Here is a 23,912-nt window from a genome sequence, read left to right on the forward strand (position 1 = left end):
CCCTTGCCAATGTGGGAGAATAGGAACTGTGTAAAAGAAAATTTTTTGAGACGGAGTTTTCGCTCTTGTTGCCCAGGCTGGAGTGCAGTGGTGTAATCTTGGCTCACCGGAACCTCCGCCTCCCGGGTTCAAGCGATTCTCCTGCCTCAGCCTCCCAAGTAGCTGGGAGTACAGGCACGTGCCACCACGCCCGGCTAATTTTATATTTTTTTTGTAGAGACAAGGTTTCTCCATGTTGGCCAGGTTGGTCTCACTTTACCTCAAGTGACACGCCCACCTCAGCCTCCCAAAGTGCTGGGATTACAGGTGTGAACCACCGCACCTGGCGGAACTGTGTACATTTTTACCAGTTTGATAGGCAAAAATCTTATGTCATTTCAAAATTTGCTTTTCTCCAATTACCAGCAATGGAATCTTTCGGTCTCTAGGCAACGTCTGCTTTTTCATTTACCTGTGAATTGCTTGTTTATAGTCTCTGCTCCTTGTTGACTGGGTTGCCTGTTTTCCTTACTGATTTTTCAGAATATTCAATGCTTTCTGGATTATTAGTCTCTTCTTTATTCTGTGCTATAATATTTTTTTCCCAGACTGTTGCATACCTTATGGATATCTTTTCTTAACAAAGGCTTAAAACTTTTATGTAGCGAAATTTCTCTTTCTTTGTTATTTCTCAGTTTTATTCTTACTTCAGGTCTTCCTTATTACTATATTATAAAAAGTACTAAACTACCTGGAATTTCTATTTTACACAAGAAGAGATAAGATTAGAGCTTTCCGCCACCACCAAATGAACAAACCCTCAAACTTTCTATTGTTCGCAATATCCTATCATCAGAATTAGAGGAAATCCCTGTATTTTCCCCCCAGAATTTTAGTTTTTCTTGTGCATTTTCTTTTTAGACTATTACAGAACACATTATAAAATTTCCTTTTAGGTTACTCTGGAGAAAATTGACAATTTTCTGATAAAAAGTCATCATATCTAGGAAAATTTTCTCAAATTAGTCATTTCGCAGGACTTGAAAAATTCCTGTTAGTTGTATTCACTATTTAAGAATGTTATGTACATTTCAATGTCAATCTGGCAACATGCTTAATTCTTTGATTCACTGATGATATGACTGTCACCTCAAAAATCCTAGAGAATCAAATGATCAATTGTAACCAGCTAGCAAGTTTGGCAAACTGTTAATGAGGGCTTTGTCACCTTTCTTAACTTGTCTTTGGCTTGCTTCGGATTGATTTAATGGTACTTAATTTCATGAGGTACAGTCAGCCTGGTAGATCTCACAAACCAAGCACTGGCCCAGGAGCTGACATCCTAGCAGCAAAAGTACATCCAAGTTCCAAGACCCTGATTTCTAATAGCACTCCTCAAAAGGGCCCAGGGCACTTGGAAGAAATGGCTGATCCCGGGGATAGGGCAGGAAAAGCATAAGATGAGACTCAAGTACCCTCCCATTCCAGAAGGTAAAAAACTGTCCAAAGAATGACATGGACATGTGGAAATGACAGGGAAGCCTGCTGGACAGGGCTTCCAACGGAATGTTTTGCACATTGTAGTAAATAAACATAAACGCTTTCAACCTATGGAATAAAATAATCTAAGTTCACACAGATAAATGAGGGAGAAGGGCAAGCTATTCCTTATGGCAGTAAACCAAGTAATAAACAAACAATAACAAAATTTAAAAAATCACCATTTGGCAACCACCAGAATAAATGAATGGAGAGGAATTGGCAGTTGCTGAAACTAATGGAGGATGAGCAGGATATTTACACAGTCTCAAAGTATCTTCCCCACAAATGTAACTATGAAAAGGAAGACAGTAACTTTCCAGTGGAGAAACCTGGCCAGTAGCATTTAAAGTCAGTTAACATGGCCAGTAATGGCTCAAACTAATAGCATGTGCCTCTGGATAGCACACTCTGATGACAATATAGGCTGGGTGTGGTGGCTCATGTCTGTAATCCCAGCTCTTTGGTAGGCCAAGGTGGGAGGACCGCTTGAGCACAGAAATTCAGGGTTGCAGTGACCTACGACTGCACCACTGCACTCCAGCCTGGGCAACAGGGCAAGACCCGGTTTCAAAACAAAACAAAACAAAAAACAGGAATACAACATGTCTGGTGTATTTCTGACAAGCATATAACTTGATCCTTATTATGGGGCAGGGAGAACCCAAAACAATTCAAATAGAAAAACAAGCTACAAAATAAGTGTAAGTGTTCAAGATTAAAGAAAACTAAGGAAACATGATGACTCGACGCAAATGCATGACTCTGGACATTTTTTGTCTGAGTTACAGAGAACACTATCGGAACAAACTACTGAATCTAAATGAGGACTAAGATGAGATGGCAGTATTGCATCAATGCTAATTTCTTGATCTGGACATCTACAGTTAGGTAATATCCTTGGTTTTACCGCAGTATGTAGGGCGAAGGGGCATATGGGCCTTGCAACTTGCCAAGTGGCATGGTAAAAATATACATACAGGGAGAGAAAAGGATAAGGCAAATGTAGCCAGATGGCAACTTTTGGGGACTCTGGGTAAAGGGTTTACGGGAATTCCTTGCATTATTCTTGCAACTTAATTAAGTGTGAAATTGCCAGAATGAACAAAAACGAAACAAAACAAGCCAGCAGCACAGGACTGGGTAATACTTAACCAAGCAAACAGGCTAACTTTGCATCTCCAGTTACAAAACATTCTCAAACACCATAAAACATCCTATTAATTTGTACTTTGTGATAATGTCACTACAAATAAATTCAGTTTCCTGGTAATTATTTTATTTTTTCGAGACAGGGTCTTGTCCTGTTACCAAGGTTGGAGAGCAATCACAGCCCAATCATGGTTCACTGCAACCTCAAATTCCTGGACTCAAGCGATCCTCCAACCTCAGTCTCATGAGTAGCTGGGACTACAGGGGCACGCCATCACACCTGACTAATTTTTCTAATTTTTTGGAGAGATGGGGTCTCATTATGTCACCCAGGCTGCTCTCCAACTCGTGGGCTTAAGTGATCCTTCCGCCTCGGCGTCCCAAACTGTCGGGCTTACAGACGAGAGCCATCTCGCACAGCCCCTAATAATTATTTCAAGAGTCTGCTAAACACATCAGTTGTAGAGGAGTACTGAGATTACTTGAGATATGCTTTCTGTAATTTTAAAGCATTTTGAATTCATACATTACAGCGGTCACTCTATTTTCAGTTAAAATCTTGATAAAACCCACCGATAGGTTTATCGTAGTTGAAAATAATTAGGCAAACTTATAGACCTGCCCTATTAGATATCAAAATGTACTGTAAATTTCTAGAATAAAACTGATTACAAGCAGCAAAACAAAATCAATGAGAGACAAAAGAGCTAGTATTGCATGGCTCCATTTTACATGAAGTTCTAGAACGGATAAAACTAATAGTGAAAGTAATCATAACAGCGACTTTTATTTTTGCAGGGGTGGGGAGGGGAGATGCAATGGGAGGAGCAGAAATTACCTTTCTGATGACAAATGTTTCTTTTCTTTTTTTTTGATACAGAGTCTTGCACTGTTGCCCAGGCTGGAGTAAACTGGCAAGATCTCCACTCACTGCAACCTCGGCCTCCCAGGCTCAAGTGATTCTCCTGCCTCAGTCTCCCAGTAACTGGGATTACTGGGATTACCGCCACCATGCCCAGCTAATTTTTGGATTTTTAGTAGAGAGAGGGTTTCACCATGTTGGCCAGGCTGGTCTTGAACTCCTGACCTCAGGTGATCTGCCCACCTCAGCCTCCCAAAGTGCTGGGATTACAGGTGTAAGCCACTGCACCCAGGCTAAATGTTTCATATTTTGATCCCTACTACCTCACACCACATGCAAAATACATTCTAAATGAATTAAACCTCCAAATGTAAAATGTAAAAATAAAACCATAAATCTTATTCTCTCTCTATATAACATAGTGTAATATATACATATATTTTAGACGGAGTTTCACTCGTTGCCCAGGCTGGAGTGCAACAGCGTGATCGCGACTCACTGCAACCTCCGCCTCCTGGATTCAAGCGATTGTCCTGCCTCAGCCTCCCAAGTAGCTAGGATTACAGGCACTGGCCACCACACCCAGACAATTTTTTAATTTTTAGTAGAGATGGGGTTTCACCACGTTAACCAGGCTGGTGTAGAACTCCTGACCTCAGGTGACCCACCCGCCTTGGCCTTCCAAAGTGCTGGGATGACAGGCATGAGCCGCCGCACCTGGCCTTAGAGTCCTATTTTTTATAATTTAAAAGCAAAGAAGTCCTTTTAAAGCACAACATAAAATCTAGAAGCCTAGTGATCAAAATACCACAAATCGAATCAAATGACAGATTAAAACAATAGGAACATTTTATATAGAGTCCTTTTAACTCAATAAGACAAACAACCCAGCACAGAAATCGGCAAAGGGCATGAAAAGGCCATTCAGACAACACAAATGTCCAATTATCAGAAGCAATATAATCTGTGAAGAAATGCAAATGAAAGTCTCACCTGCAGAAAAATGCAGATAAATACAATGAAATAGTCTTCTTCTATTTAACAGGCAAACAAGGTAAGTTTGATGTTGAGTTGAGTGAAATAGGCACTCTCACCCACTGTTGGGAGGGTACAACCTGTTGGGACAGCTTTTTGTTTTTGGTTTTTCTTTTTTTTGAGACAGCCTCACTCTGTTGCCCAGGCTGGAGCACAGTGGCACTATCTCGGCTCAATGCAACCTCAGCCTCCCAGGTTCAAGCTATCCTCTTGCCTTAGCCACCTGAGTAGCTGGGATTATAGGCGCCCACCACCACATCTGGCAAATTTCTGTATTTTTAGTAGAGACGGGGTTTCACCATGTTGGCCAGGCTGATCTTTTGATCTGCCCACCTCAGCCTCCCAAAGTGCTGGGATTACAGGCGTGAGCCACTGAGCTTGGCTGGGACAGCTATTTGTAAACTAGCTATGTGAAAATAAAAGGCCATATCCTTGGACTCTAGAATTTTCCTTTCACTGAGTTATCAAAAATTATATTACTTTGACCACACAAAGGTATTTATCTCTGGTTTGTGCAAACACTGAACTTTGGAAGTACCGAGTGCTAACTGGAAACAAAGATTTCCAAACGTCTAGTAACAAAAAGACTGATGGGCTAAATTGTGGTATATTTACTCATACAGAAGATTATTAGCCTGTTACAAAACAATGAAATTTTGTACAGCAAGATCAGGGGTTTTTCAATGAGAAAAATACATGCATACAGGTGTGTGTATATACCCGTATCTTTACTTTTTTCCTTTCTCACTCTGTGCCCAAGCTGGAGTGTAGAAGCACACTCACAACTCACTGCAGCCTTGACCTCTTGGGCTTAAGCAATCCTCCCACCTTGGCCTCCCTAGCAGCTAGGACTACAGGTGTGTGCCACCATGCCCGGCTCACTGACTTTCAATTTTTTGTTTTTCTAGACACAGGGTCTTGCTCTGTAACCCAGACCTAAGTTTACTTTTAAACATTATACATACACACAAAATCTAGAGAAGTTTGCCTAACTTTTAGTAGTGGGCTGTTCCCTGACTGTGAAGAAACTTCTGCTTTTTACTCCCATGCATGTATTTTAAAACTTGCCAGGCACAGTGGCTCACAACTGAAATCTAAACGCTTTAGGGGACTGAGGTGAAAGCACTGCTTGAGCCCAGGAGTTAAAGGCTGCAGTGAACCATGACTGCGCCACTACACTTCATCTGAGGGACAGAGTGAGAACCCATCTCAAAAACAAAACAAAAAGAGCAACAAAAGCCTGTAGTACAAGTACTTGCGTTTATCAGAAGAAAAAGGAAAACAAAAGAGATCCACAGGCTCTATTTTTTCCTATTATGATTTCTTTCCCCATTGATTTTCCAGTACTCTTTCCCTTGGCAGAAGGTTAGTTGAGTAAAGGCAAAAACATGCAATATATCATGAACCACCAAAGTGACTTCGTTCTGCTGTTCTCCCAGCGCTTACCCCAAACACTGTGGCTGACACTGGGGCCCGCCTCTCAGATATTTAAACCCAATACTTCACCACCAAGTATTAGTTATGATCCCATTTAGTTTTGGGCCCCAAGAACCAGGCCTTCAATTACAGGTTGGGCATCCCTATCTGAAGCTCTGAAATCTTCCGAGCACTGACTTATCACCACAAATAGCAAATTCCACACCTGATGTGCGGTGGGTTGCAGTCAAAACGTTAGCGAAAGCTTTGTTTCATGCACAAAATTATAAAAAATATGGTATAAAATTATCTTCCAGTATAGAAGAAACAAATTTCTTGTTTAGATTTGGGTCCCAATCCCAAGATTATCTCATTATGCGTATGAAAATACTGCACAAAATCCAAAAAACGAAACCCTTCTGGTCACAAGCATTTCAGATAGGGAAAATTCTACGTGAACCAAGAGAACATTCGGTCCACAAGCCCAGCTTCAGCTGATTCTTTCTTTTGTAGGGATGGAGTCCTGCCGTCGCCCAGGCTGGCGTGCAGTGGCATGATCTGGGCTCACTGCAACCTCCGCCTCCCGGGTTCAAGCAATTCTCCTGCCTCAGCCTCCCGAGTAACTGGGATTACAGGTGCCCGCCACCATGCCCGGCTAATTTTTATATTTTTAGTAGAGATGAGGTTTCATCATGTTGGCCAGGCTGGTCTCCAATTCCTGATCTCAGGTGATCAGCCCGCCTCAGCCTCCCAAAGTGCTGGGATTACAGGTGTGAGCCATGGCGCCCTGCCTTGGCTGATTCTTAAGCCATTAATTGAGTGTTACCAAGTTAAACCATTGAAGGGGAAAGAAACATAAACAAGATACAGCCCTAGTCCTCAACAATGTGGTCTTGACAGAAGGCAAGATGACATAAATATTAAACCAAGGTATAAGGAACTATGCCACGGGAAGAGAGAGGATCCAAGGAGACAAGTTGCTATTGGTGGGATGGATCAGTTGTCTTTTGAGGAACTAGGTCTCTAAGGCAGACAGATGGGGAAGGGTGGGCAGAGCAACATCACAGAGAACCAGGAGAGTAAATCATTTGTTTGGGGCCTGTCGAAAGCACAGGGTGTGGGGGATGGGCGAGAGAGATCTGGGTAAGGCGGTGAGAGTCATGTCATGTGGAATCTGACTTTTACTGTATAAGCAGTTTTTAAAAGAAATGTTAAAGTGACAGTTGTGTTTTGGCCAAGTGATATTTAAAAGGGATGTTATTTTCTACAAGTCCAAGCAATAGGAGGCTCAGGCAGTCCTACTTTGTGGACTCCAGGTTGGAGTTCAGTGGTGCCATGATAGCTCAGTGCAGCCTTGAACTCCTGGGTTCAAATGATCCTCCCGCCTCAGCCTCCCAAGTAGCTGGGAAAACAGGTGTGCCTCGATGCCTAGTTACTTTTTTTTGGTGGTGGATAGAGGCAGGCCAGGCTGGTCTCAAACTCCTAGATTGAAACTATTCTCCTGCCTTGGGTTCCCAAAGTGTTGGGATTACAGATGTGAGCCACTGTGCCCAGCACTTTTTTTTTTTTAAAGAGACTGGGTCTTGCTCTGTCACCCAGGCTGGAGTGCAGTGGCACAATCATAGGTCGCTGTAGGCTTGAGCTCCTGGGCTCAAGTGATCCCCCTCCTGAAACTCCCAAGTAGCTGGGACCACAGGTGCATGCCATCATGCCTGATTAATTTATTTTGGTGGAGATGGGGGTCTCCCTGTGTTGCCCAAGTTGATCTCAACCTCCTGGGGTCAAGTAATCCTCCCGGCTCAGCCTCCCAAGCAGCTGGGACCACAGATGCATGCCACCACACCTGGCCTTTAAAAGTTTTTTTTGTAGAGCTGGGTTTTGCTATGTTGCCCAGGCTGGTCTTGAACTCCCAGGCTCATGTGATCCTCCTACCACAGCCCCGAGTCGCCTGGGATTACAGGCACACGCCACTGTGACTGACTCCTGAAAGACTCCTTACTTAAAGACTGCTGACAATCTACAGCGGAAAATGTATAAGGGGCAAATATTCCTTCCATCCTGTTGGAATTCCCAGATACCAAGGAAACAAAACACAGTAGAGATCTTTAAAGAAAATGCAGAGCTTCGCTGAAGGCTCCCAGGTCAGAGCGGTTCACAAGGTCAACACACAGACAAGTAAACGAGGCACATTAGCAATGAATTTATTTTGAAAAAAGCACGTAACACGAAGCTGGCTTATGAAATCCTCCATACCTTTGCTGGACCTCTTTGATGTTTTCTTGTTTCCTTCGGAGGTAATTTCAATTTCGTCAGGATTACCACCTTCATCTTCGATTGCCTAAAAAGAAGGGAAAAGTAAAGTTGATCCAAAAAGCCAGCACACACACTGCTTTCAGAGAGCCTTCAGGTGACAAGGAAACTGTATTTTTAAGATCAAAAAGCTGCTGCCGCCCTCACCGCCCAGGGCCTGTGGCCCATCCACTCATCTGTTATCTTGCGCTACACTGGAGACCGACTGACGCCACCAGTTCTTAGCTGGGTGGTCCCAGGCGGGTTTACTTAGGTGCTCAGTTTTTGCTTCTTCCTCCGGAACATGCGGCTAATAATAATATAGTACTTACCCTGGAAGGCTGTTGTGAGGATTCTATTAGCCATGAAAAGGAAGCACTCAACAAACAGTAGGCTTATCTGGTTCATCTTCTTCCTAAGCCCAGAAGAACTCAAAAAGGGAAAGGCACACTCTCCAATTTCTTCTGACTTTACTCACAAAATACTCTTTAACCCTCCAGGGACTCCCTCCACACCGTGCCTGTACTCAGTACTGTGTGGATGGAATACTAACGCTCACTGGTTGGGATCCTACTGTGTGTTACACACGAGACCAGTCACGACATGCATGACCTCATCCGATCCCCGTCATGTACATTCACGACTGACTCCCATACCTCATTCTCAACCACTACGTGATTGCGCCTCATCAGATATTAACAATTTCTTGGCACGCCCAGCCTCCCACCCCAGGACTCTGTCATTCACTTCAACAATGCCCATCCTCAGCACAGTGCCTGGCATCAACTAAGCCATCAGTACAGAACACGTCAATCATGATGATATCCCTAGAAACTTAGCTTCAGGTTAAGTTTTACTGATAACTTTTCTTTACTCTCCTGTCCCATGAGCACAAGTTTTGTTCACATCATTTCATGTACTGTTTTATTTGCAGAGGTTTGGAACCCTCGAAGTTTCCCAGGTGGGTAAGTCTGAATTGAGATAGGGCCTGGGGGTTCCACAACTCATCTTTACCAGCAGCAACAAAAATCTCTCCTCTCAGAAGCCAGAAAAGGGACTGAAGTTCTTTCCTGGGATCAAGGAAAAGTACAATCACCAAGTCCCTCATCCTTTTCCCGGGGACAGGCAATTCTGAAACACCACCAGGAAAAGAGAAGCAATGCCCTAGGCAGGTGTTTCGTTTCCCCCTTTTGCTCTTTTGCCCTTCCTGGAAAAAATAAACCAAGAAAGGGACAACAACAGGATGACAGAAACGGGAAGAGAATGAGATCAGAAAACTCCAGACTGGCTTGGGTGAGTAGCAGACAGGGATATGGGCTGGTGGTATTCGTGTTTTGGGACCACATCTTGAAGAAAACGAAAAGGAGGAGAAGGAAGAAGGAACAAATCTGTGCTCTCAGAGATGACAGTGAGTGATGGGAAGTCTCAGTCACCAGCTTGACAGGAAGGTTCAGTGCCATCACAGCAGCTTTTCAGGCTTATGGACCGTCCGGGGAGAAAAAAAGGATAAAGCCTCTTAATTTGGCTTAGCTGATGGGAGACCCTGGTGGCGGGGCACCACACCTGACCAGCCGCCAATCTCCACTGTCTGCGTTTTCTCTGGGTAAATATGTAGATCAATGACCTTCCTGCCTTGTCTGAGTAAAGAGAGAATCCATAGTGAAAAGAAACACAAGTTTGAGCTTTTAAAAGGCCCATGTGACTCTGGCCAAGACAACCATCCACTCGAGCTCAGGGTTTCTCATCAGGAAAAAAAAAAAAAAAAATCTCTACTTCTCATCACCAATTAATAATAAAGCCCTGCGATCTCCGTCGTTCCGGAGCCAGGATGGTGGAATGTCGTCACCAGCCCCACCGCCTGCAGGGCCTGGGAGGGTGGGCGGCCAGGCGGAGCGACTACAGGGGAGAGGTCCCAGGGTAGCCAGGTGGAAGAAATGCAGAGAAAGAAACCGACAGGAATAAGGAAACCGCAGGCGGCTAACCTTTACTTGACTCTGCTTTTCCAAGGGATCCCTTTGAAGCCCCCAAGGTAGGCGTTAGAGCCCCCGATCTGCAAATGAGGACTCGTGGTGGCACAGAGAGGAGAAGGGAATCGTGATGGCAACCACACACCCAAGTGTTTACATGCGCCAGGCAGCACGCCAAGCCCGCTCCACGCAACCTTATTTAATCCCCAAACCAAAGTCCTATTGCTTTTTTCCTTCTTACAGAGAGGGGGAAAAAAAAAAAAAGGACTCAGAAGGGGTTCAAGGTCTTCTATGCCCAAGATCAGGCCACGGAGAGCTGGCAGGGTTCCCGAGTCCAGAGACACTGATGGACCAGGGGAAGCCCAGGCTCTGCCCGCCTCCCGGGCACTTCTGAGGCTGGTTTTAAAGTCCACCCCGGGTCTCCCCTCATTTCACATTTCGGGTCGCTATCGTCAATCCCACTCTTCCTTCCTGCCCTGTTACTTCACCGGGCGAGTACTGGCAGACCGGGAAAACGGGGTTGCGGTCGTTTTCTCAATTTTTCCCTTTGAGTATGTCCTACGGGTGTCTCCTTTGAAAATCTGCCCCGATTCAGGCTGTTCGGTCCCCCGTGGGTCACAAAATCTCTTCCGTGGGGAAACCAAGCAGCAGGCCCAGGAATCCCACGGCCTGGGTTCAAATCCCAACGCCGCCCGTCCTCGGCCGGGTGACCTTGGCCGAGTCCCTTCCCCTCGCCTAGGAAGTGAGGGTTTCAGGGTCTCCCCTCCAGGTACGGAGGTGGGGACGAGACGAGGGGAGAACCCTCCCCTCGGGGGACGATGTCACCCGTCACCGCTTCTCCTGCACGCGCGCCGTTTTTCTGGTTCTCCCGGCCCCAATGCGGCGTTACTATTTGAATCCAGGCCCAGCCGGCCACGGAACTCTCGCCAGGGCCTGGGAAGAGCCGGGGAACGCGAGAACACCAGGTCCGGGGAGGCCGCGAACGGGGCCGGGGGCGGACGCCAGGGCCCGCGAGCCACCGTCGCGGCCAAGAGGATTCCAGACCCACCCTGTGCACCCCCTCGGGGCCCCAAATCCACCTTCTTCAGCCGCTCCATCAAAACGCTCTTGTTGCCGCTCGAGTCCACATTCCGTTTCCTCAGCTCCGCCCGCAGATCGATCACTCGCAGGTCGCTGAGGCGCCGCGTTCCGGTCTCTGACGAGGCGGAGCTCAGAGCCGCCGCGCCCGCCGCTCCAGAATCTCCTAGGCCTGACAGAGTCTCCGCCATTCCAGGGACCCTGGCTCCGCCGCCCACTTTCCACAGAACCGGCCCGGTTTTATCAGGCTCCTAGCACAAAATGGCGCCGCCTGCGAGGGAGCCGCTCCAGTCGCCCCGGCGCGCCTCGCTTCTGCGCAGGCGCACCAAGCGCAGGCTTGACCATCCCGGTTGCAACTGCACATGCGCAGTGAGAACAACGCGGGGATGTGCGCAGTCGCGTTGCATCTCGCCAGCCTCCCGCCGGGAACTGCCGGGACGCATGCGAGCTGCAGATTCGGCGCCTGCGCGTGGTGACGGTGAACGCGCGGTTGGTCGACGCGCGAGCGTCCTTGCTGCTAAGTACGCTCGTGAGGCGCTGCGCGTGCGCGTGCGCGGCCGCAAAGCGGGGCGGGAGGAAACGAGTGCGTTTTCCTCTTAGGCGGCGCCATTTTGTGTTCAGAGCCGCTCCAGCTGCCGGCGGTGTGCGGCTGAGTCGGTGGCGAAGACGGGAACGCGACGATGGCGGAGACTCTGCCCGGGTCGGGCGACTCGGGCCTTGGCACGGCTGCTCTCGGCCCGGGCGTTGCGGAGACTGGGACGAGGCGACTCAGCGAGCTGCGGGTGATCGATCTGCGGGCGGAGCTGAAGAAGCGGAACCTAGACACGGGCGGCAACAAGAGCGTCCTGATGGAGCGGCTCAAGAAGGTGAGGCGGAGCGGGGCTCGGGGGTGGCGCAGGAGGCTCGGGCACGCCCCCGCCAGCGCCTGTCACCGCGGCTCCCGGACCCGGGGCGCCCCGGGCCCGACCCGCGTCTTGGCCGACGCCGACTCGAGGTGTCGGGCACACAGGGGGCCGGCTGTGTGACCTTGGCCCGTTACCGCCCCTCTCTGTGCCTTCCTTCCTATTGTGCTTCTACCTTTTCTCTTTAAGCACGCTCAGCGTCCGGTCTTCTCGGCTACCAGGGTGGCCCCGGGACCCCTCCTGGGGCTCCCTTTCGAGCCTTGGCTCTGTGACCTTGGGCAGGTGCCTTTCTCTCTGTGCCTCAGTTTCCTCCTCCGGAGAATGGGTGTCTGGCGGACTCCCGAGCTTTTACAGGAAAGGGGGCGGTGCTTGTTCTTGCCCCAGGGCCTTGGCATTTACGAAGCTGTCCACCCGTGTCCCCCAGATCTCGTGGCCGGCCCCTTGTCATTTCGGGTGTGCCTGAGACATCACCTTCCCGAGCGCCCTCCCTAATGCGCCGCCCCACCTCCTTGCCGGCTCATTCTGCGTTTATGTCGCACCTCTCTGAATGCAGGGGCTAAATGCAAAATATTAAGGGGTTGGGGATTGTCTGTCTCCGCAACTGGAACAAACTCCTTCAGCATAGGGAGGGAGGGAGCTTGTGGGTGCCTAGTCCTGGACCTGGCAGGTGGCAGGCACTGAGGGACCTGTTGAATCTCCCCAGGATGGCTGCTGTTCCTCCCCACCAGCGGTGGCCAGCCCTTCACCGAGTCCGGGCCAAGTGCAAGCCTCTCTGTTCTGATTTGTCCCATCATATAACTTTAAAGTCGAAGGTTGGGCAGCGTCGAGTTGAGTTGCCGTTTTGGAACTGGTCCTTGACCCCAGTTCTGGAGCTCCTGCTCACAGCCTCCCTCTCCTTTGTCATTTGGACCCAGAGAGACCCAAGCTGTGCGGGATTCCTCCTCCGCCTTTTGGGCTTGCGGCCCAGATAGCTGACCCGGAGTTGCTCTCTACAAGGACGCGTTTGCCTTTGTTTCATGGGAGGTTGTTACTTGTAAGGAACAGTGTGTGCCCTGCGGCTCTTAATCATGTTGTAAAACTCATCTGTCCCTAATAGGCGGTTAAAGAAGAGGGGCAAGATCCTGATGAAATTGGCATCGAGTTAGAAGCCAGCAGCAAGAAGTCAGCCAAGAGATGTGTTAAAGGTATTTACTTGTACTTGGGGCTTGAGTGTTTAGTGAATTTAGAGAAATGGTGTGTAGTGCTCTTCCCGCCCTCTAGGCTGGGAGAACTTCTGTGGTCCTCGGTGTCTCCCACTAAGAGTTAGCTTTGCTCATCACCACCTAACAAGTAGCTGTGTCAAGGGCACAGGGAGGAGGAAAGAGAAAAACGGGTGCCAAGTGCAATTACAATATATGAAAAACGTTGCAGCTTCTGCCATTGGGATTAAAAGTCAACTAGAGGAAGACAAGCTCTTAAAGCTACTTCTATGGGTCCGAGGAAACAAATGTACCTACTAGGCTTCCTTCCTGGTTCAAAAAAGAGGTCTTAATGCAAGGAAAAGGACACCAACCCGAGACTGAAAAGAACTCAGCTTTGCTAGGGTCCAGAATAGATTGTTGGGGTGTTTGCACTCAGCCTATTTTTTTTTTAGTATTACGGTTTTTGAATGTGAAGATTTAATTCACAAGACCGTTAAATTTATCAGGTTGGCCGGGCGCGGTGGCTCAAGCCTGTAATCCCAGCACTTTGGGAGGCCGAGACGGGCGGATCACGAGGTCAGGAGATTGAGACCATCCTGGCTAACACGGTGAAACCCCGTCTCTACTAAAAATACAAAAAAAAAAAAAAACTAGCCGGGTGAGGTGGCGGGCGCCTGTAGTCCCAGCTACTCCGGAGGCTGAGGCAGGAGAATGGCGTGGACCCGGGAGGCGGAGCTTGCAGTGAGCTGAGATCCGGCCACTGCACTCCAGCCTGGGCGACAGAACAAGACTCCGTCTCAAAAAAAAAAAAAAAAAAAAAATTTATCAGGTTAAGGTGTGCAATTCAGTGCTTCCTAGTGCATACATACACAAGGCTCTGCGACCACCGCCACCGTATCCTTCTGGATTTTCACCGCCCCAAAAGGAAACCCGGTCCTCATTAGAAGTTAGTTGCCTTACTTTTCTTCCTCCAGCCCCTGACAACTACTAATCCATGTTCTGTCCGCATAGATTTGCCTATTGTGGATATTTCATGTAGATGGAATTGTACAACATACGGCCATTTGTATCAGTTTTCACTTAACATAATGCTTAAAGTTCATCTGTGTTGCAACATGTATTGATACTTCATTCCTGTTTATGGCTGATAACAGTTATTTTTGGAAGCATTGAATTCCATAAAACTTTGAAGCTTTGAATATCCCAATTGGTATTGTCCTCATTGTTAGGTTTTATGGTGATAAGGATAATATAATTTATCCTTATTATATTATTATATTATAATAATGTTATAATAATATAATTTAGGTTTTCTGTGCAGGGGGCCTGTTTTCTTGGAAAAGTGCTAAATTCAGGCAGTGGAGGATCGGTGCTTAGACAATAGAAATTATGCATTTTTAACAATTTCATTGTTTTTTTAACAACTTTTTCTTAATGTGTTTCATAGCACATTAACTGTTTAAAACGTGTGCATGTGGTTTGAAAGGTTAAATCTTTTAGTTAGGTTGCATAAGAGCTTGAAGTTAAAGTTTACTTTTGAAACCTGGATGTGTTTTTACTGTTCTTGGGACTGTCTGTATTTCAGCTAGAAGGCCTGACTGCCTGTGCAGATTCAGAATGTGAGAGACTGGTCTACAGCAGGAAATACAGTTTATCTCTTTTGCTTAGGTGTTAACTTATGCATGATCTGAATTTTTTTTTTTTAATGGTTGGGAAAACTGCTTAACAATAAAGTTTAAAAGTTTTTTTATGTAGGTGCTTATTTTAAACCTGTGAAGTTCAAGACTTACTCAAACTATCCTTGGTTTTTAGTGGGAATTTAACAGGGAATTTTTTTTTTTTTTTGCAATGGAGTTTCGCTCTTGTTGCCCAGGCTGGAGTGCAGTGGTGCCGTCTGGATTCACTGCAACCTCCGCCTCCCGGTTCAAGCGATTCTCCTGCCTCAGGCTCCCCAGTAGCTGGGATTACAGGCACCCGCTACCACGCCTGGCTAATTTTTTGTATTTTTAGTAGAAACGTGGTTTCACCATGTTGGCCAGGCTGGTCTCGAACTCCTGACCTCAGGTGATCTTCCCGCCTGGGCCTCCCAAAGTGCTTGGATTACAGGCATGAGCCACCGCGCCTGGCCTAGCAGGGATCATTTCTAATGATCTTTGCATCATTAGAAAAACTAAACTTTAGCTGAGTGCTTTGAAGACCTGCCTGAATGTCTAGATTAAAGCCTAGGTCGATTCAAAACTACTTGGAGTTAGTGTTTTGACAGGAAAGCTTGGATGATAAAGTTTGTCTGTTGCTTTAAAAATGATACATGTAGCCTCAGCTCTAGTGAGGATTAGAAGGGCTTCTGATACCTTCCCATTCCTTTTTCAGAGAAGTAACCAAGTCCAGAGAGAGCCCAGGTCTTCATGTGGAGCTCAGCCCCTGCAGGCCTCATCTTCCATCCTGAGCTGCTGATGTTCTCTAGAGGTGTCAGGGCACCTGGCTAATGGATAAAGCGCAAGTGCCTTAGGACTTTGTGGTTGCAGTTAGAGCCTGTGATTACATACAGCTGTTAGATCAGGAGACACTCAATTACTTTTCTTTTCGAGCACTATGCAGCAGCGTTCAGTTGAGTCCAAAGTTGGACTGGACTCATTCTGGGAACTCACCAGTAACTGCTTTGTTGCAAGAATTGAAGCCGCCAAACTTGTTGAGGGAAAGTGTCCTCATTATAAATCAGAGTAAGAATCTTCACCAAAATTAGGAGTCCTAGGCAACATTGTAGGTGGGTTTGGAAAAAATAAAACTTGGATGAAAAATTTAAGTTTTAGATGCCATGTGGGATTAAAGTTGGATTTTCTTACATCTGTGTCCCTGACAGCGGCAGCTTTTCGTTGGCCAATGCCAGGTGCTGGGGATTGGGGCGTCGCCTGTCTACGCCACATTAGCTTTTCGGTGATGCTCTGTGGTCAGCATTTCTCCTATTTCCGTTCTATGTGGGCACTGCAGGCTACTATTTAGGGCCTAGAAATTGGGTGCAATTACCGAACACTTTTAGACAACGTATTTCAGAAGGATATGCTGTGTTTAGATGTCATAGGAAGTGGGACAGCTGAGTTTCAGAGTGCCAGCTTTGGAGCTCAACCAAATTCTCATGTGTCAAATGCAGATCATAAAACCTGCTAGCGTTGTTAGGCGTCTTAAATGATAGACTGGAAAAAGCTCACGTTGCGAGACATGCAATTAAACTGCATTTCTTGAGTGATTATTGATAACAGTGGTGAGTGAGACTCTTAAGGTGTAGACCCTGCAGGTTTTTTATGTTTAATTTTCTTTTTTGAACAATTTTTGGAAGTAATACTTTTAGATAATTTGGAAAATGTAAAAAGTATGCATGTGAAAATAAAATTCTCTCTAATCTTACCCCTGAGTATTTTAACTCTTGTTGGTGATTATCTCAGCCTTATCCACCTGGATTTTATAAACATATCCTCGCATATACGCTCGCATGGATGCAAATAGACACCGGCTTTTAAGAAACATGTATCTTTTTTTCTGTTTGATTTTTCTTTATGGGTGTGTGTGTGAGAGAGACACGGTCTTACTCTGTTGCCCAGAGTGGAGGGCAGTGGCATGATCGTGGCAGCCTCAAGCTCCCAGGCTCAGAGCACTCACCCACCTCACCCTTGCCAGTAGTTGGGAGTACAGGTGCATAACACCATGTCTGACTAATTTTTTTTTTTTTTTTTTGAGACGGAGTCTCGCTCTGTCACCCAGGCTGGAGTGCTGTGGCCGGATCTCAGCTCACTGCAAGCTCTGCCTCCCGGGTTTACACCATTCTCCTGCCTCAGCCTCCTGAGTAGCTGAGACTACAGGCGCCCGCCACCTCGCCCGGCTAGTTTTTTGTATTTTTTAGTAGAGACGGGGTTTCACCATGTTAGCCAGGATGGTCTCGATCTCCTGACCTCGTGATCCGCCCGTCTCGGCCTCCCAAAGTGCTGGGATTACAGGCTTGAGCCACCGCGCCCGGCCTAATTTTTGTATTTTTGATGGAGATGAGGTCTCACTGTGTTGCCCGAACTTGTCTCTTAATTCCTGGGCTCAAGTAATTCACCTGCATTAGCCTCCCAACATGCTGGGATTACAGGCGTGAACCACCGTGCCCACACTGTGGGCATTTTTTCTGTTTCTTTAAGTATTCTTTAAAAGCATACATTCTTTAAACATCGTGAGACATTGGATGGTGTCCCACAGGGTTTCTCAGTATTGTCACTGTTGACAATTTGGGCCGAATAATTCTCTGGTTGGGGAGTATCCTTTGCATTGTAGGGTCGTGACCAGTGTTACTAGCTGCTGATGCTAATGGCATTCTCCCAAGTCGTGACAACCAACAGTGTCTCCAGACATTGCCAGCCATTCCCCCCTGTTGTGAACCACATCTGAATGAAAATGTGCTGTAATTTGTTTCCCTTTTGGGTGTTTAACAGGTACAATAAGACAGATATCTATGTTTCAAACTCCTTGTCAGATATCCTAAGACTCAAATTCCTGTAATAAAGGGTATGCACATTAGTAAGGTTTTTGATACATATGGAGCCTCAAGTTTATTCTCAAGGTTTCCACTCTTGATCCCCTCCCGTCTCCTTTTGCAATACCTAGCAGAATTCTATCAAATAGTTATTTTGTGGTCACAAAACCCAGGATGATTCTCGACTTTATGGCAGCCTTTGCCTTTTGCCTTGGGGGGAAAAAAGTTTTTGAGCTGAAAAATGACAAAGACTTACTTGAAATGGGTGGAATATAGGGAGAGCCAGCAAATCACTAACTCAGTATGTTATTTTATGTTGCAGTTCATTGGTTACTAGATGGGTATTGTATTTTTTTTATGTTGGTTGAAAATGCTTGGTTTTATCCTTTGTTCATTTTTTTGTGATTGTTTTTCTTAGGTTTGGAGTGTTTTTGAAATATTTGGAAACTTTTAGATATTTTGTGGTAAATCAGACTACTCTGATAATCTAACAGGAATCCTAGATTTTCATCTCCCTATTGATGTATTACTTAGAACACCAATTGAGGCCGGGCACCGTGGCTCATGCCTGTAATCCCAGCACTTTGGGAGACCGAGGTGGGTGGATCACGAGGTCAGGAGTTCAAGACCAGCCTGGCCAATATGGTGAAACCCTGTCTCTACTAAAAATAGAAAAATTAACTGGGTGTGGTGGTACACGCCTGTAGTCCCAGCTGCTGGGGAGGCTGAGGCAGGAGAATCGCTTGAACCTGGGAGGCAGAGGTTGCAGTGAGCTGAGATCATGCCACTTGCACTCCAGCCTGGGCGACACAGTGAGACTCCATCTCAAAAAAAAAAAAAAAAAAAAAAAAAGAAAACAAATTGAGACAAAATTATGTGTGACAGGAGAGAAGAGACTTTTAGTTTCTCTTGTAATGTGTTCTAAGAATGAAATCTATTCTGCATAAACTAATTATGAGGTAGAACTTGAGTGTTATCTGATTGAACAATTATTCTGTAATTAGGACTGAAGATGGAGGAGGAAGGCACAGAAGATAACGGCCTGGAAGATGATTCCAGAGACGGGCAGGTAAGTGATGTCAGGGTAGAGACGACAAGCAGCAGCTCCCTGTCCTGGTCCAGGTGGTCGTTAACGACTCTTCTTCCTCTTTACAGGAGGACCTGGAAGCAAGTCTGGAGAACCTGCCGAGTATGGGCATGACGGACATGAGTGTGCTGGACGAAACTGAAGTGGAGAATAGCAGTGCTCCAGATTTTGGGGAGGATGGCGCGGACAGTCTTCTCGATTCCTTTTGTGATAGTAAAGAATACGTGGCCGCACAGCTGAGACAGCTCCCGGCTCAGCTCCCAGAGCATGCTGTAGGTAACTTGGAGACACAGCGGGTTGTGCCCGTAGCCCCGAGGCACCTGACGCGTGCGTGCTGCTCATGTGAGGGAGAACACAGCTAAACCGCCGTGAACACGTAGTTCACTGTCTAAACCCTGCTGTTAAACCATGTCCATTTAAACGCTGTGTAGGCCAGGGATTAACTCACAGATAGCTTTTCTGTAGTACTGGGGAGTGTTTTTATAATTGGCTGGGAGACACTTTGAAAGCATGCGGTAAGTCATAAAATAGAAAGCTCTGACATGAAAGATTTTCGTTTTCTGAGATGGGGTCTCACTGTTACCCAGGCTGGTCTTGAACTCTTGGGCTCCAGTGATCCTCCTGACTAGCTGGGCTTATTGGCACAGGCTACAGTGCCCAGTAAGTTTTTTCCCTGTAAAAAATAGTTTTAAGAAACAAAGACGGTTTATTTAGAGACAGGGTCTTGCTCTCTTGTGCAGACTGGAGTGCAGTGTTATGATCATAACTCACTGCAGCCTCAGCCTCCCAGGTTCAAGCAATCCTGCAGAACTGAGACTACACTGAACCACCACGCCCAGCTAATTAAAAAAAAATTTTTTTTTAGAGATAGGATCTCATTAGGTTACCCAGGTTGATCTTAACCCCTGAGCTCAAGCAGTCCTTCCGCCTCAGCCTCCCAGAGTGCTGGCATTACAGGTGTAATGCTGCACCCAGCTCAAAAATGGTTTCTAATCTCATCATGGAGATATTCCTTTTAATGTTGTGTTTTTTTGGTTTTTGTTTGTTTGTTTTTGAGAGGAGTCTCACTGTGTCACCCAGGCTGGAGTGCAGTGGCAAGATCACGGCTCACTGCAACCTCCGCCTCCCAGGTTCAAGCAATTCTCCTGTCTCAGCCTCCTGAGTAGCTGGGACCACAGGCACACACCACCAGGCCCAGCTAATTTTTTTGTATTTTTAGTAGCGATGGGGTTTCACCTTGTTGGCCATGATGGTCTCCATCTCCTGACCTTGTAATCTGCCTGCCTTGGCCTCTGAAAGTGCTGGGATTACAGGCTTGAGCCACTGCGCCCAGCCACTGGGATAATTTTTTATATCTTTTGGTAGAGACAGGGTTTCATAATGTTGGCCAGGCTGGTCTCGAACTCCTGACCTCAAGTGATCCGCCTGCATTGGCCTCTCAAAGTGCTGGGATTATAGGTGTGAGTCACCACGCCCAGCCTGTTAATGTTTTAAGCAAGGTTAAGCAGTTACATTAAAAGATGTAAAGTACAGGCTGGGCACGGTGGCTCAAGCCTTTAATCCCAGCACTTTGGGAGGCCGAGACGGGCGGATCACTAGGTCAGGAGATCGAGACCATCCTGGCTAACACAGTGAAACCCCGTGTCTACTAAAAAATACAAAAAACTAGCCGGGCGAGGTGGCGGGCGCCTGTAATCCCAGCTACTCGGGAGGCTGAGGCAGGAGAATGGCGTAAACCCGGGAGGCGGAGCTTGCAGTGAGCTGAGATCCAGCCACGGCACTCCAGCCTGGGCGACTGAGCGAGACTCCGTCTCAAAAAAAAAAAAAAAAAAAAAAAGATGTAAAGTACAGTGAAGACAAGTACCAACCCTGCTCCCCAAAGGGACTGACTGTGAGCATCCTTGTATGTAAAGGAGGACCTTTGCTTAGGGCTTTCCCAGCTTTTCACTTCTAGTGTTTTGGCATAGAGCTCTCTGGTGGGGCTATTCAAATACCACAAGCCATCACTGTCTTCGAGCTGTTCTTCATTTTAATCCGAGGTCACGTGCCCAGTAGGTGGTTTTATTTCCTTAAGGCATTGCAGCTTTCAGCTTGGGGGTGGAAATGCCTCGTAGGACTGAACCTTAAACCTTATGGTCGAAAGTCATTGCCTCCAAATTTACCCTCCTTTGACCTAGGGCAGCACTGAGGAACTGATTAGCTGCCTTTCTCAGCCTGGTGCTGCTGTGTGTTTATTATTTTCAGAGTGTGTACTTCTCAGTTAATGGAGGCATCCAGGTCATGGGTTCAAGTCTAGAAAAGGAAAAAAGAAAATATTTGGGAGTGATCTTTTTGTAGTTCACTTAAAAAGAGCTTCAAGTTTAGTAAAACTTGGTGATAACAAGTTTTTCTTTTGTTTGGCATGTAGTAAAGAGAGAAAATGACCAAGTTAAACGTTTATTTTTAATAAAGTAGGCTAGGAGGGCCGGGTGTGGTGGCTCACGCCTGTAATCCCAGCACTCCGGTAGGCTGAGGCAGGCGAATCACCTGAGGTCAGGAGTTTAAGATCAGCTTGGACATGGTGAAACCCCCTTCTCTACTAAAAAATACAAAAAATTAGCCGGGCGTGGTGGTGCATGCCTGTAATCCCAGCTACTCGGGAGGCTGAGGCAGGAGAATCACTTGAACCCAAGAGGCGGAGGTTGCAGTGAGCCAATCACGCCATTGCTCCAGCCTGGGCAACAAGAGCGAAACTCCGTCTCAAACGAATGAATGAATAAAGTAGGCTAGGAGAAAGTGCCCTGTGATTGTTACCTTAAGAGTATTGCTACCAGGTGAAATTGGAGGAGCACAGTTTATCATTTTTGAGTTCTGCTTTAGAAATCCTGTGGTTGGAGGGGTATGTGTTAATCACCAGTACTTAGAAACTGCCTGGGAAATTGATTCGTTCATTCACCCAGTACAGACAGGGCAGCATACCCCCCTGCAGGCCACTGCCAGAGATGCTGGTGGAGCAGAGGCGTGGAGTGCGTGTTCTGGCGGAGAGGCAAGTGCGGAACTGAATGACCCAATGGTAGACTTTTAGATGGCAAAAGGTGCTGTAAGGGAAACAGACACACAGGTTGCCTAAGCGAGGTGTTGGCCTTGGTTTTCACAGCTCCAGCTTCCACAAAGTCATCTTCCATTTTGTTTTTCAGGTGGATGGGGAAGGATTCAAGAACACTTCGGAAACTTCATCGTTGAACTTCAAAGTAACTGCGGTAAGTTACCATCTGGTTCTGCATCACTGGCAATGTTAAACAAGTGGTTGATGTTCCACAGTGAAAGAGCAGTGTGTATGTGTAAGGAAATGATACTGTGCTGGATACTGGGGTTAAGAGGTTAGCAGAACAGAAATAGTTTCAGGGCTGGCCATCTAGCAGGGGCAGTGGGATCAAACCAAGTATGTAACCAGAAGGGAGAAAGAAGTGTGATGAGGGAGCAGTTGTGGTGATTGGACTTTAGAAGTGCCTGGAACTCTTCCCAGAGGAAGTTATGTCTGAATTGAGGTCTGACGGCGGATAGGTTGAAGAGGGAAAAAAGAATTTGGAGCAGAAACTGTGGGTGGTGGCTCTGATGCAGAAGAGAGAGGGGAGCACACAGGGTTGGGGAGAAGCTAGAGGTGTTGCAGAGCAGCTGGGCCCGCCTCGCTGAGTCTGGGCTACCAGAAGGATTGGACCTATTGTCCTAAGTGAGCCAGATGTTGGAAAAGGTTTTCAGCAGAGTAGAGAGATCATTTTGTTATAACAGGTTTCAGTTACAAATAAGTTTATGTTGGGAAAAGTATTTTTTTCCTAAATCCACTGTGACCTCTCCTCTGACAAAGGGGGTCTTTGCCAGCTGCAGCAGCCACTAGGTCAGCTTGGTCGTGGGGTGAGTGGCATGTCTGTGTGGGGTCCAGACTCGGGAGAATCAGACAGACTGTTATCACTAGGGACCTGCTGGTACCAGAGGAACTGGCAAAATGAACTGCTTTTCATCAAGTTATTGTAGGATGGAATACATTTTTTGGACAGGAGAAAGTTTTGTGGAAACAGGCATTTATTCACAGATGATTGAAAGCTGTATTTGTTGGTGAAATGTATCTGCCCCGTGTTTAAAGTGACTTGTGGATTTGCTTTTTCTTTTTTAAATAGGACTTTGAAGAATCTCTTTTGGAGCCAGGTACTGATAAGAGAAACACGACAGTTATGGTTTGAAAGTTTTCACGCTATTATTTTAAAGCTGTCTATGTTTTAAGTTGTGTTATGATCTTGTAAATTGCTCTAATGGTGGACAATCCAGATCATACAAGGATCAGAGATTGGAAACCCATTCGTATCACCAGATCTGTGGAAGAGCCATTCTGGCTTCTTGAGGTCAAATACATTTGGTGCAATGTAGTGATTATTTTCATTGCTAACCACGTAGAGTGGCATTTAATTCCCCCTGTCCCTATGATTCCTCCATGTGTTTCTACACATGAAACAGATCTTGTGATATTTTGCTGCAGTCGTTTTGATTAACGCAGTTAAGGCAGGAAAAAGCTGTTGTCAGGGCACTTACCACCTGAGAAGTGACTGGATTCCAGAAGAGGAAACAGAGTTTCTTCGTGAAAATTTTCAACATATTATTCCCCTTCCGGACTGCGTTTATCTCCCACCGTCAGAAGAGATTCTGATTTTCATATTGGATTGTTCTGTTAAAAGAAATTCAAAGAAATTTGGAAATTGAGCTGTCGTTGAATGGTGATTGCATTCGGTTCAGCACCTTGGACATTGGAAAATCAGTCAGAAGACCCAGACTTGAACAAAAACTCGAAGAAGACTGTTGAGAAGCAGCCGCGTGGTTGTAGGTTTTTAAATCTGTGGGGGCCTTTTCTCTTCCGTGTAGCGTAGAGGCTTACCTAGAGGCGGTCGCAG

General features: G+C 46.5%; 2 protein-coding genes across 2 annotated transcripts in view; one reads left to right on the forward strand and one right to left on the reverse strand.

The window, feature by feature from the left end:
• Positions 1-11,673, reverse strand: part of SAFB (scaffold attachment factor B) — a 45,356-nt gene extending 33,683 nt beyond the window's left edge. The window contains exons 1-2 of the mRNA XM_026455613.2: positions 11,319-11,673; positions 8,237-8,321 (exon numbers count right to left, since the gene is read on the reverse strand). Of these exons, the coding sequence (XP_026311398.1) occupies positions 8,237-8,321; positions 11,319-11,507 (274 nt within the window). The 5' untranslated portion in view covers positions 11,508-11,673. The remainder of the gene's footprint in view (positions 1-8,236; positions 8,322-11,318) is intronic.
• Positions 11,674-11,704: 31 nt separating this feature from the next.
• SAFB2 (scaffold attachment factor B2) overlaps positions 11,705-23,912 on the forward strand; it is a 37,693-nt gene continuing 25,485 nt past the window's right edge. The window contains exons 1-6 of the mRNA XM_026455612.2: positions 11,705-12,182; positions 13,315-13,402; positions 18,911-18,975; positions 19,062-19,265; positions 22,170-22,232; positions 23,148-23,204. Of these exons, the coding sequence (XP_026311397.1) occupies positions 11,997-12,182; positions 13,315-13,402; positions 18,911-18,975; positions 19,062-19,265; positions 22,170-22,232; positions 23,148-23,204 (663 nt within the window). The 5' untranslated portion in view covers positions 11,705-11,996. The remainder of the gene's footprint in view (positions 12,183-13,314; positions 13,403-18,910; positions 18,976-19,061; positions 19,266-22,169; positions 22,233-23,147; positions 23,205-23,912) is intronic.

Source organism: Piliocolobus tephrosceles, chromosome 21 (assembly GCF_002776525.5).
Source record: "Piliocolobus tephrosceles isolate RC106 chromosome 21, ASM277652v3, whole genome shotgun sequence".
Classification (NCBI taxonomy): Eukaryota; Metazoa; Chordata; class Mammalia; order Primates; family Cercopithecidae; genus Piliocolobus; species Piliocolobus tephrosceles.